At 39.9% G+C, this 18,398-nt stretch overlaps 2 gene segments (V, D, J or C); both read left to right on the forward strand.

Moving 5' to 3' along the window:
* The first annotated feature begins 2,485 nt into the window (after positions 1-2,485).
* Positions 2,486-3,104, forward strand: LOC119787994. The segment is given in 2 exon segments: positions 2,486-2,549; positions 2,635-3,104. Coding segments are annotated over 2 exon segments (516 nt in total).
* A 5,893-nt stretch (positions 3,105-8,997) lies between these two features.
* LOC119787949 lies at positions 8,998-9,984 on the forward strand. The segment is given in 2 exon segments: positions 8,998-9,182; positions 9,253-9,984. Coding segments are annotated over 2 exon segments (543 nt in total).
* Positions 9,985-18,398: the final 8,414 nt, after the last annotated feature.

Below are 18,398 nucleotides of genomic sequence, written 5' to 3' on the forward strand. Positions count from 1 at the left end.
CACTACTGTTTATGCTCTAAAAACATTCTAAATGAATTCGTTTCGAGGAAATTCTGGATGCTACCCACTCAGGACACTTGGAATACATTGGACGAGCAGTATGGAGGAATATTGACACGTTTTTTGTGGACTTTTATGGACCTTTCTGCCTCGGGCGCCATAGACCTCCATTATTTGAATGTCAGCAGACAGCAAGAAGCATCCCAGATCTCCAGATGCATTTGAGATATCAAAAAAGTACTCCAGAGTGTTGTTCAGCATGGGGGTGAGTAGAAAATGAAGGCTAATCATGTTTTGGGTGTACTATTCCTTTAATACAACCTTAGAACTAAGACACGATAAAATGCCAGGTTCATATCCAGTCCGTATTCCTAACTATTCACTGTGCCAGATGTTGAACAGAGACAGTTCTTACGAGGCATTTCATTTTAATTTGTATCTCATCTCATGTGCACTAGGATAATTCTCTTTGTAAATTATTGAAGATTTTAAGCAATCTAGCACTTGAGTTCACGTTTGCCTCTCAAACCCATAAAAGCTGAACAAAAAGAAAAAGAACCGTTGCATTTTATTTTTCAAAAGATCAGCGACCCAAGAAAAGACCAACCACATCCAGAGAGGATGTGCAGAACAACTCAGTTATCCTGGATTCATAAAGGGAGAACCACAGAGATGTTCTCATCTTATTAATTTATCTTTATTTTGGTCCTTTGAATATGTTACCTTAATTTCCATCACATTTTACAAATGAAGAATCCAGGGAAATGCTGTCTTGTGTCATGGTGAGTTTTTATAAAATCTACAGCCTCCCAGAAGGTCTGAATGTTTAACTGTTTTGTCAATTGTAAGAAAAACTAAAAACATAATGAATGAAGCTTTTTAATCCTTAGCCTATTACCAATATATTCATACAGTGTAGATTGCCTAGGTTTCGATTGCACTGATTCCAGTAATCCAGTGATGACTTATTAGTTTCACATTGTTTATTTTACCTAAACTGCAGAGAATTAATAAACAAAGTTGTGAAATTCTTAGTTTACAGTATATTTAAGATGCAAATATTTTAGTAAGGGCCATTCTGCTTTATTTTAATTCTCTAAAAATCACCAGAATATAGAAAATAATGTATGTTGTGAGAAAAAATTTCCAAATAACTACAGATCACTTATTGTTACTCAGTAACATTTACTGTGCTATAAACAACACTCTGTAACATAGAAAAAAGCAATATCTGATCAGAAAGGGGGCCTGAATGTGCAGTAATCAAATGAATCAAAGTTAGACATATTATTTTTTTCTACTCGCTCTGGAGAGCAGAGTTCGCTGCTTTTAGATGTTGTCTCCAAAGTCTCCAGTAGCAGAAAAAAGTCTCTAGATTTGGCGCTAGGAGCTTTTTAGAAATCAAAGTGCTAGAGGGGTCTGAAAAGTGGCTAAATATAGCGACTAAAGCGCTAAGTTGGCAACACTGCTCTTTGCATGGTTTGTTTTCAAATGGTTTGCTGCTGTCTGTTTGGACCTTTCTGCCTAGTATTGCCTAATGGTAAACCCCCCCTTAGTATGTAGATTTGCTGTTTATAATACAGTGGCCCTAAAGGGTCATAGAGTCCTGCTTATAGAGTCATGTTTGACTCTATAAGCAGGAAATGTTGATATGCATGTTTTCAAAATGGGCCAATGGTTGAAAAGCATATTATTGTCCCAAACCAAACGTGTGAATATTTCTAGTTTTTCAGGTTTTTTATACAAAGACAAGATTAAAAGAGGCCATTTAGTTTCAAATATTAACATTTATAATTTTTATCCACATTTAAGTGTCGATAAAACATGTAAACAGACCTTCTTATTAAGTCCTGGACTCTGATTTCTGACTGTAAACAAGAAACCAGAATATTGGTCCACAGGCATAGAAACAAAACCATTGTTTGTACTTTAGATGAACATTGTAGAGTTTTCCTGTAAAACATATTTATTCATAGAGGATCATTTGATCATTTAGGGAAGATGAGAATGTTTGTTGAATCTGATGTGTCGCTTTCGAAAAGAAAAAACTACAGTGAACCTGGAGAGGAAAACTCTGAGCTGACAGCTGTGAAGTCAGCATGTTCCTGTCCAGGTCCAAAGCTACAGAGGTTCTACCTGAGCTAGGTTTCCTCCAGGAACCAAATTACAGAGAGAAACCCATCCAGAGTCCAGTTCTGCTTCATTTGCTCACAGTAGCCATGATCTGGTTCCATCTTCAGGAACCTTCACATCAGCAGCGGTACCAGATTATAGACCCAGTAATGTCTGGACCACCAAAACATCAGAACCATTCTGACAAACATGTGACCAAAATGTTCTGGATCAACAGGAAGTTCTTCCACCAGAAGCAGAGAAGCTGTGAGTCTGTTCAGCAGGAGGAAGAGGAGCTGAGAGCTTCAGGGAGGAGCTGAGCTGTTACTGAACTATAGAAGAGACACAAACTTCCACATTCAACACGGTTCAAACATTAACTCTGATCATCATGGACTATTATGGACTTTCTCTGCTGGTCGCCTCACTGCTAACAGGTCAGATTCTAGATGTTTCAAATGTTTTTGTTCTGAAATGTCAGAAATGTTTCTGAATCAAAAACTAAAACTCCTTTTTCTTCAGGAATCCGCTGTGAAGGACTGACTGCGGTTAAAACAGAGATCTCCAGCTTAGAGGGCAGCTCTGTCACTCTGTCCTATAATTATCCCAACCGGCAAACTGGAGATTATTTCTTCTGGTACCGTCAGTATCCAGGAGAACCTCCAGAGCTTCTGATCTCTCATGGTGATAAAGGATCAGTTATAGCAAAGGTGATTTCCAAACTTCAGATTCACATAGAAGAGAAACGCCTGGACCTGCTGATCTCCTCTGCTGCAGTGACAGACTCTGCTGTGTACTACTGTGCTGTGAGGCCCACAGTGACAGGAAACACCAGAACTCTGTACAAGAACCTGCAATACTCCACTACACCCACTAGAGGGCCTCACACACTGTTCCTCCTCTATGGTTTGTTAGGATTCAGTCTGATTGTTTGTGCAGCTGAGAATAAAGCAGACATCAGAGTGTTTGCTGCATCATTGAACTCTTTATGATGAGAAGGTTTGGATCATAAAGGAGGGATGATGGAGGCTCCAGGATGGAGGTGCAGCCTCTGCAGGACATCAGCACCATGGACAGAGTTCTGTTCCACCATCTAGATGTGTTTCAGTCCAGTTCTGTCCTGCTGTCGGACCACTGATCTTCTACATAGAGATTTATGTCCACAGGCTAAAACCTCATGATGCATTCAGGTACATACTGTTCATTAGGAAGTATAATTTGGGACACTTCCATAATCATGTTATAATCATTTTATTTTCACCTTTTTTGAATTTCATAGTTTACCTGTTTATTATCATTTTTTGCTAAATAATCAAATCAAATCTTCAGTCATTTCCATTGTTGGGAATATTACTTTTATTTAGCACTTGTAGCTTTAAATACAACAGTGAAGCTGGACTTCACCACAGATCTATACTGTACCTTAGTCGTGGGGTCCCTGTGAAGGTGACTGGACTTTCTGTTGGGGAAAATCTTTAATCAGTTTACAATGACTCTGGTGGACCCAAGTGTTTCTCTCCTGGATCTTCACAGTGGTGGGGGTTGTTAGTTGAACAATGTAGGGTCCTTCCCACCTCGGAGCTGCCCAATTTTTCCCCTTGATGATTTAAATCAGCACTCGATCTCCAGCTTCAGGCCTTCCTGTGGGGAAACAAAAGGAGCTCTGGGCAGATTACATGTTCTTTGAACAGTTCTGTATTTGAACAGTTTCAGATTTATAACATGTGAGACATGCAAAAAATTTTAAAAGCAGTAGTAGTTACACACCTGTGTGTGTTACTATACTATATTCATCATAACTCCTCCCTGTTTGAGACATGATAATTTCATGGATCAAAATAGCTGCTGGTTTTAATCAGAATCAGAAATAGTTTAATAATCCCAGAGGGAAATTAATTTTGTTACACGTTCAAGTTACAGTTTTCTCTTTATATACACACACCCAACTACACAATATAATAAAGACAAAAAATAAGAATATGGGGGGACTGTTGTTTACACGGGTCCTCTTTAACCCTTAAAAGTAAGACACTTCAGGTATGAACGTATCACCATGAGAATGTAACAACACAAAGGTCATATAACTTGCTTAACCGCCAACTGTTTGGATGCACGGATTTTGATAAGTTTACAAAGCTAAGACAGTTGCTGAGAAAAGTTCCACATTCTGCACTGCGAACCGCTGTCTGCTTCTCTGACATAGCTATTAGTGTGTCATAAAAAAAAAATTAAGAAAAGCTGAGTTTCTTTCTTTTGTTTTTATAATGTGGAATCTAAGTCCTGCAGTCATTGCACAACTCCAAAAAGATACCCTTGTAGCTTTTCACCCTCCTCCGAAATAACATGGCCCAAACAACAAACTTATTTCTGCACCTACTAAAATTTGTATTACTAGTTTATACTTTCCTTTGCTTCACATTCTAGCAGATATTGTTTTATCCTTGGCCTGTATTAGGAACTATTTCAGCTAAATCTATAGTTGTCAACAGTCTTGCATCAATTATTCCTGTAGACCACAAAGCATTTGGAATATCTTTGAAATCATTTTCATCAAATTGTGATAGCAAAGAATGCTGAGTTATTTTATCTCATGCTAAATCTTGGACCCAAGCTTCTGACAGACAGAATTTTATAAGGCTGCTTCCATAGTTCTGTGTTAGGGCTATAGAACCAGCCTGGTTTGTGTGGTGCCGACATAGATAGAAATCAGATGCGCCTTCTGCAGCTTCTAAACGCAGGCATCTGTCTCTCCACTGTGCTTCACTGGTCTTAACCAATGACAAATGATTTACCCATGATAAGCAGTACATTCCTTACATCTGTGTAATAACAGTAACTGCTGCTAAGAACCCCCATCTATGTACATAATTTGTGTAGCCATTATAGTAATGTCTTGTTTCAGAAACTTGTTTTGCACAAATTCAAAGTGTTCTACTGTTCAACTAACAGACTTTCATCCAGTGGATCTGACAATGTGCTTCTAGCATAGTGTATATTAGACACAAGTAGATTTTGTTGAAACGCTATTTATATGTTCCACACATTCAGCCTTCATGCCCCCCTGTTTGGGAAAAATTGCTTAATTTTCCCATCAATTCCCGTCCTAACAGATTAATGGGGTGAGTTGGTGATATTACTACAGAAACATAGAACCTTGCAATCTTTTTCCAGTTTGAAGGTTTTCTATTTTTAAAGGTATTCCATTTGACCATTTGCTGATTTTACAAAAACTAGCATTTTAGATGGTTTTAGTCCTACATTATCTTGAATGCAAATTTTACAGGCTCCTGAATTGCATATAAGTCTAACTGCTTGTCTAATAATTGTTAAAACTATTCATGTTTTTGCCTTTAATGCATTTAATATCCCCCATGCTTCATACACGTCTACTATTTTAATGTCTCCCCCATTTGCTCAAACACCCATTCACACTCAGATGAAGAACTTCCCCTTGCAGCATAACATCTTTTTACTACTACCCCTTGAATGTTTAAATGCCAGTATGTTTTTTCTGATGTGTTTAAAAAAAGAAAGGAAATTCACTGGGTCCATAATTAACTGCAATTTCTGCTGGTGCACATGACTCCTGGCGTCAGTGCTGGTCAGTGTTGGTGACAGGGAGGGTCACTCTGTGGGGGTCTGGACATTCTCGAGCAAAGTGGCCCTCCTTATCACAGTTGTAGCACCTATTGTGTTTTCTACGTGACCCCTTGTTTTTCCCCTGTGACCACCGGCCCCCCCTGTGGCCTCCCTTGAGCCCAATTATGGTCCAAACTTTGCTTCATAGCTGTTTCTATGTTTTAGCTTGCGCAATCCACCTATTTAATCCCTCTAATTTTTTTATTGCCTGTATGTAGCTTGCATGACTAAAATAATTTTCTTGTGGGTTATTAATTTAAAATTTTGGTTCCGAAATTATAGTTGTGGAGACCCTGCAGACGCATTAGGAAGGCTGTCAATCGGAACAATGCTGCAGTCATCGCTCCACTGACATCCCCCTCTGCGCGCTTATGCAGATTTAAGCTGTCTCCTTCTAAACTGTGTTTCATTATTTTTTGGACACACAAACAACTTAAAAGACCCACAAACATAACTTTAAAGACAGAAACACATAATATTAAAACCGGACAAACAAAACATTAGATCTATTTATTTAGGTTTTCATCGTATCTGCTTTGTGCATGTATCATACTCTAACTTCCACTCCTAGAAGTATTTTAAATTACTTGGATCAATCTGACACAAATTTTACATCCCCTTTATGATCTTCTCTATACTCTTCCCTGAACCCATCCTTTTTAATTCTTTTACCTCCCTGACTCACTTTAGTTCTATAATTTTATCCTTTAGTTCTTATTATTTTATCTTGGAATAGAGGCGTCCCTCAAACCCATATTTTTTCCAAACTATATATTCAAGTGATTATTTTTTTATTTATTTTTTTGTTGGATCCTGCACTTCTACAACTTCTAATCGTAGATTCTAAATTATCTCTAATTTATTTTGACCTTTTCCCATTTTAAAGAATTTAGTCCAGTACAAACACCTAGGGTATTCTACGCACTGGATGTTTATTCAGCAGGACAGCACCCAAACACTGTTGTGGTAATTTCTGCTTCTACCTTTTCAGGTGAGAAATTCTTGCCTCTGCATCCACAAGAGTTATACTGTATTAATTCCTGCTGTTTTAGTATGAAACAATCGAACCCAACGGTTCGATTGTTTCCTCACACACTTTCACACAGTCACACACACCTATTCTAAGGCCTAATATATATTTTTTATTTTAACCAACATAGACAAAAAAAAACATTTATCGTGTACACTTTGGAGTCTCCAGCTCCAGGCCCTCGCACGCACCAGATACCCAGATCCCAGATCTGACAACAAAACTTGGCTTCGTCAAATATCCCTGCTGCAGCTACAAACCTTACTTAGCTGTGTTCTTATCTTAAAAGAACACAGAGGGCCTCCCGGGTTTTCAGCACCAAAAATGTTACGTTCAAAATTGTAGGTTTATGATAAAAAGAAACTGAGTCCACACAGAATAGGGATTTTGTCAACCTCTGGAGTAGGGGAGAGAAGCTGCTGGCTCAGAAACAGCACCCTCTCTCACAGATTCCTTCACAGCAAAGCCTTTTATTAACAGTTTACAACATAATAGAGCGGGTCTTAAACAGAAAACCCAGTAATGATTGAATCCCAGCAGCATGCAACCGTGTGACTTTGCCTCATGACCTAATGATTGAATCACAGGATAGCAGGATGCAGGTCACAAAAGTCTACGACCCTCCTGATTGAATCACAGCACAGAAATGTAGCATAATTTTATAATCATAACTCTAACAGAGTCTGCTGTCCGAGTTAATGCGTAAGTTTATATGAAGACGATCGTAATCATGATAACATTATGGGGAAAACTACTTTATTGCTTCAACGGTAATTTATCAATGTATTCTATTTAGGTATTGACCCACCGGGATGAAGCACACCTGGCAGCAGGTGAAAATGAAATACAAAAATGTAGTTCAAACAGGTAGGAGCTGTTCATCATCTCACGGGGTTCCTCCTCATTTTAAATTTGTGTTACATTACACAGTAAATACTAAATGGATATTTGACTATGCTTTTTTAAATTTCCTTTTTTCATCACACACTTTGTGCTCTCACTGATATCGAGTTCTAGGAATGGAAATGATCAAAACTATCAGACCTCTTCAGTGAACACAAAGAAGGCCGATGCCTGTAAAGCCGGTGGTGGTTGTTCACCACCTCCACCACTAACCAAGGCAGAGGAGCCTGAATGCAGGAAGGCCAGATGCTGAGGGAATCCCTGGTGGGAGCTCATCCTGATAGACCTCCTTCCAAGACACAGGTGTGGGATGCCTCAAATTCTACTAGAGGGCCTCACATTCTGTTCCTCCTCAATGTCTTTCAGTTTTTGGTTTGTTTGTTTCAGCAGAGATCAAATTCATTTATTCCATTTATACAAGAGTTCAACAGCTGTCACCTAAAGCGACTTAAGAAAAACATGTCATTAACATGAAATAATTCAAGACAGATTTATTGTCCGTTAGTAAAAAATCCACTATGATCCATGTAGCATTTAACTACAGTTTATTCTCTTTATGAACTGCTTTGCAATTTGTCTTCCTCCTGAAACTGTTTATAGTTGCTATAAATGATGCCATACAGGAGATTATAATAATTCAAAGGCTGATTCCAGTCTGTTTCCCTGATTGTATTTTAAAAGTTAGAACAGACTCTGGATTATTATTAGTCATATTTCATGAAAAAAAGAATGGGAACTGTTTTTGCTGAGCGTTTTCACAACAATATCATATTAAGGTCTGACATCCCTGAACACAACTTGTAGCTTTGATTGATTTATTCAGATCTATTAGTTAAAAGCAGATCTTTGATCAGTGTGACCTGAAATCATAGGGAAACAAAGGCTACAAGAAGTTTTCATTCATCTACTGTTTTCTAGTGGAGCAGATCTTTAGCCCCACATCAGTCTGTTGGGGACATCATGGAGGTTCTGTCTGCAGAACAATAATAATTTCTTTTGTTACATGGACTTAACATGTGATGTGCTTTGACCAATGACAGATTAATACTTTAAGATTTCTAATCCAAGCTAAAAAAGCTGAAAGGAAACCCAACAGAAAATCCATGTCCCAGACATGCAGCTACACCTAAACTATCTGGTTGTTCTTCTGACAAGCTGGAAGATAAAAGTTGATTCACATTAAGACAGCACTTCCTTTTCTAAGTGGCAGACAGTTTAATTATGATTTCATATACAAATGCAATAAGAAGAAAATGAAGCTGAACACATTTTAGAGTCAGAAAATACTTTAGATAATCTATTTTTAAACCAGAGAAGCTGTGAGTCTGTTAATCAGGAGGAAGAGGAGCTGAGAGCTTCAGGGAGGAGCTGAGCTGTTACTGAACTATAGAAGAGACACAAACTTCCACATTCAACACAGTTCAAACATTAACTCTGATCATCATGCTGTCTTTGCTCACATCTGGATTTACTCTGCTGGTTCTGCTTATAGGAACAGGTTAGTTGGAGTCTTTCAGAGAACTATGTGATCCTTGTTGTTCTTCATTTATTTTATTTTCTTCCTTCAGGTGTAAACTGCCAACAACTCACTGCAGCAAAGACTGAAGAGTTCAGTCTAGAAGGCAGCTCTGTTACTCTGTCCTACAGTTACTCCAACAAGATAGCTAGTGATGATTATTTCTTCTGGTATCGACAATATCCAGGAAAACCTCCAGAGTTCATCATGTACATCTCAGGGCTCAACATTGTGAAATCAGCAGATAATCTGAAATCAGCATCAAGATTCTCCACTAAACTGAGAGAAGAGAAACGCCTGGACCTGCTGATCTCCTCTGCTGCAGTGACTGACTCTGCTGTGTACTACTGTGCTGTGAGGCCCACAGTGACAGGAAACACCAGAACTCTGTACAAGAACCTGCAATACTCCACAGCATCCACTAGAGGGCCTCACACACTGTTCCTCCTCTATGGTTTGTTAGGATTCAGTCTGATTGTTTGTGCAGCTGAGAATAAAGCAGACATCAGAGTGTTTGCTGCATCATTGAACTCTTTATGATAGAAAGGTTTGGATCATAAAGGAGGGATGATGGAGGCTCCAGGATGGAGGTGCAGCCTCTGCAGGACATCAGCACCATGGACAGAGTTCTGTTTCACCATCTAGATGTGTTTCAGTCCAGTTCTGTCCTGCTGTCAGACCACTGATCTTCTACACAGAGATTTATGTCCACAGGCTAAAACCTCATGATGCATTCAGGTACACTGAATGATGCATTAAAGCACGTATTCAGAGAAAATATATTTAAAAATAATCGTCTAAATACTCACACTAAAATTTCTCCCTATTTTCAATTACCTGATTTCTAAGGTTTATTTCTTTGCTATTGTTTTTTTTCTGATGTTCTGTAGAATTTATATTCTTGACTCTGTGTAATTTATTTAGACAATTACTTCTTTTCAAATCAATTCTAAATGAAAGCTTATGGTATAGCTAATAATAGGACATTTATTAAATAAATCATAGGGTGGAGCTGGCAGTTAAGCACCATGGACAGCAGTAGCAAAGAGTCCAGCTGGACATTAGCCGTCTTTTCTGCTACTGATTCTAATATTTGTATTTTCATTGTTTTCTAGGATTTATTTGCAGCATTTGATAAACTGGAGGATAAAATTATGTTATCCAGTGAACAATACCAGTCTGGTTTAGGTCATACCTGAGAGAATAGTTTCCAGTGTGGTCCTGTTTCTCTGACTGTGACTAACTGGATGTGCTCTCTTCATCCTCTGACATGGGAGCTGGCTCGGAGCTCGTCTGCCTGGCTGTGTGTTTCCTGGACGGGGCCGCCTGTGGAGCTGGTTGACAGTTGCCTTTTTTATCCATGCTTCTTTTTCTATGTCTGCTTCTGTCTCCTTGAACCCCAGTCGGCCTCAGCAGATGGCCGCTCACACTGAGCCTGGTTCTGCTGGAGGTTTCTTCCTGTTTTTCCTCTCCACTGTTGCTACAAGCATGTTAAGTGTAAGGAATTGCTGGAGACAAAATTCATGCAAAACCTTTGCCACTAGTTCATTAATGAGGATCATGTCCTGTAAATCAATGACTTGACCCAATAAACTGTTTCCTTGATATAATTTTTTTAACCAATCTGATTCTATCGTCTCTGTAAGGGGCCTTGACATGACATGTGTTGCTAAATGGTGCTAAATAAACTGAATGGAATTAAATACATTTATGTGTAGATCCGGGAGACTTCAAGTCCACAACTGGATCAGATGTGGGCTCAGGGTTATTCCTCTTTTTTCTCTTCTTTAGCTACTCCTGGTTGGATTGTTTTTACCTCTTACACCCTAAGGGGGTATAAATAAATTTCTGCCTGACAAAAACACACAAAAGTAAATAACTTATAGCCTCAAAGCTATTAGATTTAAGAAGAAACTTTTGGTACGTCTGTAAAGGTAAGATGTCATAGAATGGTTTTCTGGTGTCAGCACCATTGTAGCTTTGACCCTGTCTGAAATATTATGGACAAAATACAAAATATTTTGCATTTTTTGAACCTCGCCAAAATTTTCTTTGAAATAAACATTGCAAAACACTACCAAAATATTATTTATAGCACAAAAAAGTAGTACAGACTTTCAAATCTAAATGTTGTGTAAAAATATACCAAATTTGCACTCAATCAGATGAATCATATTTATTTTAGAATGGTATTAGTGAGAAATTTCTTAGGCGGAGAGGCCATTTTGGCACATTTATCCATAAATGACACCAAACTGTGCCAAATATGTTTTTTACATCAATACTGGGGGTTTGGTAAAATTACGAGGTCACGTAGCAGCTGGACCCGCCGGTGGGTCCGTAGGGTTCAAGGGGTTAAATCCTGGTTTGTCTTTTCATGTTGATGCAGATGACTGCCAAATATTTGTATTACTTAGGGGCAACGCAACCTTTGTTGGACTCATCCAAAGTTTTTTTTTTCATGAGCTAAAGATGTGCATGTTTTTTTTTAATCTTTTAGATTTTAACAATTAAAAAGTGTTTTATTTCTGTTACAATACAGCTATTGAGAAACAACCAATTCCAATATTGACCCGATTTGACATCAGAATGGATCATTCATACTTCCATTTTCTTACATGCTTATTCCAAAGCAGGGTCACGAGGGGCGCCTATCTCCAGCTGTCTACTGGTGAGAGGCAGGCTGGTCGCCAGCCCATCGCAGGGCAACATAGAGACAAACAGGACAGACAACCATTCACACTCACACCTAAGGAGAATCTAAAAAAGCCAATTAACCTAACAATCATGTTTTTGGACCGTGAGAGGAAGCTGGAGTACCCGGAGAGAACCCACGCATGCTCAAGGAGAAAATGCAAACTCCATGCAGAAAGACCCCAGCTGGGAATCGAACCCAGAACCTTCTTGCTGCAAGGCACCAGGAGGCAGTGCTACCCACTGTTCCACTGAGCAGCCCTCATTCACACTTACGAAATATATTTTTTGGGTTTGAAATGTTAGAAAAGGTTTGGTGAGATCAATTACTCAAAGAGCGAATAATAGTCAACAAGAATAAGTATGTGAATAATTGACTCATTTTTATTAACCAACATTTTACAGAAGTAATGTTCTTGTCCACATGTTCATCCTGAGTCTAAGACCAACGACTAAGGAGACTTAGGATGACAGAGAGGAGACAGGAGCAGCTGGATATCAGTTGGAGAACACTGTCAGAGAGAGTACCAGAAGCAGACTGAAGATGACTTTTCGTTATCTCCCTTTAATCTCCTCTTTCTTTCATCTTTTCTCCTTTTTCCTGTTTTTCCTTTCCTGTTCTACTTACAATGCAGCGTCCATATAATCTGTAATACTAACTGCATGAATTATAATAAAGCTATTTATAAACATAAATCAATATATAGCCGTACTGCTCCACTTGTAAAAGCAAAATTTTTTGTGCTCTATTTTTGGCATGAAGGCAATTATTCCTATCATCACATTGCAAGACAAGACACTGTTTAAAAAAATAAATAATTAAATAAAAGAGTTCCAGAAGTGAAACAGTACGTAGAAACAGTCCAAGATCAGAGCAAAAACCACTCCTTTGTCAGATGAACTTAAGACAGAACAGATGTTCTGAGAAAGATTAGGCCTCTTTTCTCTCTGAAATTGAGCTTAAAGCTGGAAACACAAATTTCTTTGAAGAATCAGTTTGTCTGACCCACTAACCAGCTGCTGGAAGCCTTTCCCTGCATTGTTCAACTCCACCTTCTAGCTCCAGCAGAGGGCGCCATCATCCAGTAGGCGGAGCTCTCCTTGTGCTCTGTGTTCCAGCATTGTGTCAATAATAAGTGTTGCTGTGAAGAGAACAATAGTCAGACTGAATGTTGAACATCAGCTAGTTTCTCCTGCTGATTTAAACCTTGTTGGACAGATGGAACATTGGCTGTGGATTATTCTAGCTGCTCTTTTCTTTGGTAAGATAGAAAGCTCAACATGTTTCCTCTTCAAACACTTGAACACATTACTGAGCTCTACATGAAGAGCTTTAATGTTCATTCTACAGAAAATCAGAGCAGATCATTTCTGCTGCCATTTGTTACCTTGTAGAAACACCTGATATGGTTCAAAGTGACAATGATCAGAGAAAATGACATCTATTCTACATGGAATAGAAGTCTTTAAAGCTGCTGATTGTTCTCCTTTAATCAATCATCTTTATTGATTCATCTCTTCCTCTGCATGTTCTGTTCTTCCTCAGAGTGTAAAGGAGACTCAGTGACGCAGACAGAAGGACATGTTGCTGCTGCTCAAGGAGAATCTGTCACTCTGGGATGTATTTTTGAAATAAGCGCTTATTCAAATGCTTATCTGTTCTGGTATAAGCAAACAGAAAATAGTTTCCCAAAGTACATTCTGAAGCAAGTGACATCAGCCATATATAAAGCTCCAGAGTTCAACAATGGAAGATTTGATGTAGACTTCAACAGTGATGAGAAATCCTTTAATCTGACGATCCAGGATCTCCGTCTGTCAGACTCTGCTGTGTACTACTGTGCTCTGAGGCCCACAGTGACAGGAAACACCAGAACTCTGTACAAGAACCTGCAATACTCCACAGCATCCACTAGAGACTACATCCCAGACCCTGTTCAACCTCTAGGTTTTTTTTTTTTAGGATTTTTTCCAGAAATCGAATAAATTTATTTTATTTATAAGAGTTTGTAAAAACTCCCCCTGATAAAGGGGGAGTTGCATTGTTACTCTGTTAGCCAGATTAGATGGAGTAGAAGGCCTTCCTTCACATGGTGGATGACTCTGTGTATGGAGGTCATCTAATCAGGACAGCCTTCTTGTCTTTTAAAGATTCAGAAGACAAGGACACATCTTGGAGCCGGACTGATGGAGGAGAGCTATCTGTAATCCTAAAGCATAGAGGCAAGATGCATGAAGTTCAAGGCATGGATCAGAATCAGAAATACTTTAATAATCCCAGAGGGAAATTACTTTTGTTACACACTCCAGTTACAGTTTTATATGATATATACATAGCCTGACGTAGTCCGACTCAATTCTAGTCAGAATATGAGTCTGATGCTGCTCCATAGAGCTGTGATTATGGGGCGTGTTTTGAACGAATAAGGAAAAAAAAATGCCTCTGCACTCAATTGGATAGACCTACAACCAATAAGAGCAACGGAGTGCGTGACGTATGTTAAGCGAGGCATAGTTGTTGTCAACAAAAATCAAAGCGTGCAGTTGCACGCCTAGAATAAGAAGATGAGACTTGATCGCGTTTCTCTGTTCCTCTTTTAAAATTAATCTGCTGTCGATATCTTCTAGAACAGACCTAATAGCAGAATCTACTCACCTCAACTCTCCAGCGGCAGCCATTATTGTTGTCACCCAAGCGCGCATTGGTCACGTGGTTGATAACGTTACTCTTGCTCATCTGTCCATCATCGTATAAAGCCCGCCCTGACAATTTGATTGGATCGCCTGACAGTGGGCTTTAATACTCGCGTTACTATGGAGCAGAGCCAGACCGAACTTCCCCGAACTCAAACCTTGTGGGCGGGACTAAGTTCGGACTGGCACCCAGGCTAATATATACACACATCCAACTATAAAATATAATAAAGTTAAAAAATAAGAATAAAAAGAGATAAAATATATACACATATAGCTCTTCTATATATATATCTGTACGTATATCTATGCATATGTAAAAACTAAATCCAAATAAATTGAAAAGTCCAAGTAAAGTGATACGTGGCGTGAAAAAATAGTGCATAAATGTCAATTTATGGGGGGGGGGGGTTGAATCACTTGAGGGAGGCGTTATAGAGGTTGATGACCACAGGTAGGAATTATTTCCTGTGGCGCTCTGTGGTGCATCTGGGTAGGAGGAGTCTTCTGCTGAAGGAGCTGGTCTGCTGGACCAGTGTGTCGTGGAGAGGATGTGAGTCATTGTCTAAGATGGACTGAAACCTGGACAGCATCCTCCTCTCTGCCACGGTGGTCAGGGTGTCCAGCTGCTCCCCCACAACATCATCGGCCCTCCTGATCAGTTTGTTCAGTCTGTTGTTTTCAGCAACCCTCAGCCCACTGCCCCAGCATGTGACAGCAAAGAAGAGCGTGCTAGCAACAACAGACTCATAAAACATCCTCAGCATCGTCCCACAGATGTTAAAGGACTTCAGCCTCCTCAGGAAGAATAGTCGGCTTTGGCCCTTTTTGTAGACCGCTTCGGTGTTTCTAGTCCAGTCCAACTTATTGTTAAAGTACACTCCCAGGTACTTATACTCCTTCACAGTGTCAATAGGAACTCCCTGGATGGAAACAGGGGTCACAGGTGTTTTGGTCCTTCTCAGATCCACTATTAGCTTCTTAGTCTTTGTCACTTGGAGTGAGCTGAACCACCTGCAGCTCAAGTGACAAAGTTGCCCACCACAGTCCTGTATTCACTCTCATCACCCTTTTCAATGCAGCCAACAATTGCTGAGTCATCAGAAAACTTCTGAAGGTGGCAGGACTCAGAGCAATAGCTGAAGTCCGAGGTGAAAAGGGTGAAGAGGAACGGGGAGAGGACAGTCCCCTGAGGCGCACCAGTGTTGCTGACCACCCTGTCAGACACACAGTTCTGTAGGCGTACATACTGTGGTCTGCCCGTCAGGTAATCAACAATCCAGGACACGATGGGGGCCTCCACCTGCATCGCAGTCGTCTTCTCACCCAGTAGAGCCGGGCGGATGGTGTTGAAGGCACTGGAGAAGTCAAAGAACATGATTCTCACTGTGCTCGCCGATGGCATGTCAGTTTCTGATACGGACAGCTGAGCATCCACCTGATGCAACACATGGACTCATGAGGTATAAGAAGGAGGAGATGACCTTGTTCGGGGCTCAATCTTTGCCGGATGCTCGCTGATGTTTTTTGAGCCCACAGCTGTACCAACTCCAAGCAATTTCTCTGTCCTGTAACGACCTGACCTTGAATAAACTCTGTTACTTTTTTATTGTTTTCTAGTCCTTTTTTTAAAATCCTTTTTTATATGGTTTTACCCAGTTTGAGTTAAGAATAGTCAATAACTTGCTCCCAGGAAAAGAACCGGAAGGGAAGTTCCAAGGCGCAGCCGCCTTCAGGAGACGTAACTTCCACATTCCAAACAGGTTGATTAATACAGATCCAGGAATAATGTATATAGTTTACGGGGATCAACAATAGACCAAATACCTTTCTAAACAACACGTTAGCTAGGTTTTAATTGTAAAAATATTAGTAGGGATGACATCAACAAAAAGTTTAATTATAGGATTAACTTTATCAACAGGTTGAAACGGTCTGCTAAATATTCTCCATATCATCAGGGGGTGAGCTAATCTTAAATAAAGGAATAAAAAGGATGACTTTTTACTATGTTATAGAATGGACTAGGTTATGATAAATAGGTTAGCCAGTTTTAATTAGCAGGATATTAAAGGGACAACAAGCATCAACAAAATGCAGCTTTGGAGAAATTACAACATTTTCAGCGCAAATGTTTAAAGTAAATGATATCTTTAGATATAAGCAATATTAATTAAGACGTATTGAGTTAATGGTGCTTATGGTAATTCAATATCAGGCCCAGGATCTAAAACTTCACTATTTTAAACTGCAAGCTGATTTAAAGCTAGCATTATAGAGGCTATATATTTGGGGGATGCTATATACACTATATTGCCAAAAGTATTTGCTCACCTGCCTTGACTCACATATGAGCTTAAGTGACATCCCGTTCCTAATCCATAGGGTTCAATATGACGTCGGTCCACCCTTTGCAGCTAGAACAGCTTCAACTCTTCTGGGAAGGCTGTCCACAAGGTTTAGGAGTGTGTTTATGGGAATTTTTGACCATTCTTCCAGAAGCGCATTTGTGAGGTCGCACACTGATGTTGGACGAGAAGGCCTGGCTCTCAGTCTCCGCTCTAATTCATCCCAAAGGTGTTCTATCGGGTTGAGGTCAGGACTCTGTGCAGGCCAGTCAAGTTCATCCACACCAGACTCTGTCATCCATGTCTTTATGGACCTTGCTTTGTGCACTGGTGCACAGTCATGTTGGAAGAGGAAGGGGCCAGCTCCAAACTGTTCCCACAAAGTTGGGAGCATGGAATTGTCCAAAATGTCTTGGTATGCTGAAGCATTCAGAGTTCCTTTCACTGGAACTAAGGGGCCAAGCCCAGCTCCTGAAAAACAACCCCACACCATAATCCCCCCTCCACCAAACTTTACACTTGGCACAATGCAGTCAGACAAGTACCGTTCTCCTGGCAACCGCCAAACCCAGACCCGTCCATCAGATTGCCAGATGGAGAAGCGCGATTCGTCACTCCAGAGAACGCGTCTCCACTGCTCTAGAGTCCAGTGGCGGCGTGCTTTACACCACCGCATCCGACGCTTTGCATTGCACTTGGTGATGTATGGCTTGGATGCAGCTGCTCGACCATGGAAACCCATTCCATGAAGCTCTCTGCGCACTGTTCTTGAGCTAATCTGAAGGCCACATGAAGTTTGGAGGTCTGTAGTGATTGACTCTGCAGAAAGTTGGCGACCTCTTCGCACTATGCGCGTCAGCATCCGCTGACCCCGCTCCGTCAGTTTACGTGGCCTACCACTTCGTGGCTGAGTTGCTGTCGTTCCCAAACACTTCCATTTTCTTATAATACAGCTGACAGTTGACTGTGGAATATTTAGGAGCGAGGAAATTTCACGACTGGATTTGTTGCACAGGTGGCATCCTATCACAGTTCCACGCTGGAATTCACTGAGCTCCTGAGAGCGACCCATTCTTTCACAAATGTTTGTAAAAACAGTCTGCATGCCTAGGTGCTTGAATTTATACACCTGTGGCCATGGAAGTGATTGGAACACCTGATTCCAATAATTTGGATGGGTGAGCAAATACTTTTGGCAATATAGTGTATTTTGGGCGTGGGTAACCATACATTTTATGCATGAAGCAATAAGAAAACCTGACTTTACTTCACCTACAGCTGCAATCAATATTTTAGATGGAATTGCAAACTCAGTACTTTATTTGATATAACACATATAAGAGGAGTTTTCCAGGAGTTTCCTGTATATTTTTCCAGATATGACAACTATTGACTGGTTCTGGGGATGTTGGAACAGATTTTTCCATCCAAGCACTATATATATATACAGTATATATATATA

Source organism: Cyprinodon tularosa, unplaced genomic scaffold (genome assembly GCF_016077235.1).
Source record: "Cyprinodon tularosa strain WSP-4 unplaced genomic scaffold, ASM1607723v1 ctg1084, whole genome shotgun sequence".
In the NCBI taxonomy this organism is placed as follows: domain Eukaryota; kingdom Metazoa; phylum Chordata; class Actinopteri; order Cyprinodontiformes; family Cyprinodontidae; genus Cyprinodon; species Cyprinodon tularosa.